The sequence below is a fragment of the Lycium ferocissimum genome, chromosome 8, assembly GCF_029784015.1.
Source record: "Lycium ferocissimum isolate CSIRO_LF1 chromosome 8, AGI_CSIRO_Lferr_CH_V1, whole genome shotgun sequence".
Taxonomy (NCBI): domain Eukaryota; kingdom Viridiplantae; phylum Streptophyta; class Magnoliopsida; order Solanales; family Solanaceae; genus Lycium; species Lycium ferocissimum.
This window is the reverse complement of record NC_081349.1, coordinates 39,210,606-39,212,763: the sequence shown is the minus strand read 5'-3', so window position 1 is coordinate 39,212,763 and position 2,158 is coordinate 39,210,606. Positions and strand designations below refer to the sequence as shown.

Below are 2,158 nucleotides of genomic sequence, written 5' to 3'. Positions count from 1 at the left end.
AGAAAATTTCAAAGAATTAAGAGAGATAATTGTCAAAGGGCTTATTTGGACTTTTCTATTATCTTAGTGGGCTCCCATGAAGCCCTTACACAAGTATTTAAAAGGTTTTCATGTTGCTATATAAAAGCGGTTTTCATGTTGCTATATAAAAGCAGAGGTCCTTAACTATACAAAACAAGTCTTAGTTCTTACTTCCTTTTCCAAAATCAAAATGAGAAGCTTTGGGAAGTTGGGGCAATGGCCTCTACTTGCATTTACTTTGGCCATTTGCATAGTAGCCAGCAATGTTGTTGCTGATTACTCTTATGGCCACACTTCTCCATCTCCTTCTAAGTACTACAAGTCGCCTTATCCATCAAAGCATCATGTATCTACTCCTTACTACAAGAAACCAACAAAACCAGTTGAACATTATCCATCGCACTTCTACAAGTCACATTCGCCATCAAAGTACCATAGCCATTTAACAGTCACTTATAAACATTCTCCATCACACTATTACAAGTCGCCTTCGCCATTGAAGTACAAGTCACTTCTACCTTTGAAGCATGGTTATCACAAATCACCAAAACCAACAAAATATTACAAATCGCCTAGTCCTTCAAAGCACAACTACAAATCCCCAAAATATTATAAGTCACCTGCTCCATCAAAATACAACAAGCCGAAGCCACCAACAAAATATTATCAGTCACCAGTTTACTACAAGTCTCCACCACCTCCACCACCAAAATACGTTAAGAAATCACCAACTTACTATAAGTCACCACCTCCACCAAAGTACGTCCAAAAATCACCAACTTACTATAAGTCACCTCCTCCACCATACTACAAACCATCTCCATCTTACTATAAATCTTCTCCACCTCCACCAAAGTACGTTCAAAAATCACCAACTTACTATAAGTCACCTCCAGCACCATACTACAAACTATCTCCATCTTACAAATCTCCTCCACCTCCACCAAAGTACATGTAGAAATCACCAACTTCCTATAAGTCACCTCCACCGCCGTACTACAAACCATCTCCATCTTACAAATCTCCTCCACCTCCCCCAAAATACGTCGAGAAATCACCAACTTACTATAAATCACCTCCTCCACCATACTACAAATCATCTCCATCTTACAAATCTCCTCCACCTCCACCAAAATACGTCGAGAAATCACCAACTTACTATAAATCACCTCCTCCACCATACTACAAACCATCTCCATCTTACAAATCTCCTCCACCTCCACCATACTACAAACCATCTCCATCTTACAAATCTCTTCCACATCCACCAAAATACGTAGAGATATTACCTGCAACTTATAGTTCACCACCACCAACAACAAACTACGAGAAGCAAACTCCCACCTATGCATCACCTCCCCCGCCTGTGAATTATGAGCAATCTCCGACCTATAGTTCGCCTCCACCCCCACCAACCTACTACTAATATTCAAGTCATTTGCCTCTAAATTTCCGTCATCTCCCTGGCGTTTAACTTCCTTGCATCCCCTTGTTTGGAGCTTCTCCGCTTATTTTTGTATCTCAGTTCTAAATTATATGTATGCTTGAAGAAATCAACAGGCATTGATTGGTGTTTTTTTTTTCCTTTTATGATTTGTAATAACTAGAATTTGATATCTAAGTAAGATCCTTGAGATCTCCATTGATTCGGCTCATTGTATCAAGATGTTTTCAAATATAATCCCTTAAGATTTCAACTTCTTCAATTTGTTTCTACTTCAATATTGTTTGTCCCAAAAAACTTCAAAAAATATTTTTGAGCTAAAGAATACCTCCCATCCAAATTAGGAGCTGAGACAAAATAGCTTGAAGGGTGTCTGGAAATCAGAAATATTCAGAACAGAGAAGTATTTCCTCAAAATTTGCAAAAGTACAAAATAAGGATAGAGCTCCATTACAAAAGAAATCTAAGCTAGGGATAAGGAGCTTATAAAATCCGCAAAAGTATCTGCATTAGTTATAGGGGTAAGGAAATTCCAACTAAAAAGATTTACTAAACACTTATAGACTTCAGAGAAAGGGTTAGAGTGATCTGATCGTGTAACAATTGAGTTTGGAATCAACCAATAAAGACCCTCTTAGTTCATCCGTCAAGGTTTAACTTGCAAACATTTGTTCATTTTAAATTTCAACGGTT

At 37.9% G+C, this 2,158-nt stretch overlaps 1 protein-coding gene across 1 annotated transcript; it reads left to right on the top strand.

Annotated features, from left to right (window-relative positions):
* The first annotated feature begins 206 nt into the window (after positions 1-206).
* LOC132066917 (extensin-1-like) lies at positions 207-1,122 on the top strand. Its single transcript, XM_059460106.1, has one exon. It carries the CDS (start codon positions 212-214, stop codon positions 977-979), a length of 768 nt encoding a protein of 255 aa, XP_059316089.1. The 5' UTR covers positions 207-211; the 3' UTR covers positions 980-1,122.
* Positions 1,123-2,158: the final 1,036 nt, after the last annotated feature.

What these genes read in the sequence shown, in the direction of transcription:
- LOC132066917 (XM_059460106.1), top strand. Translation starts at nt 212, where the DNA reads ATGAGAAGCTTTGGGAAGTTGGGGCAATGGCCTCTACTTGCATTTACT.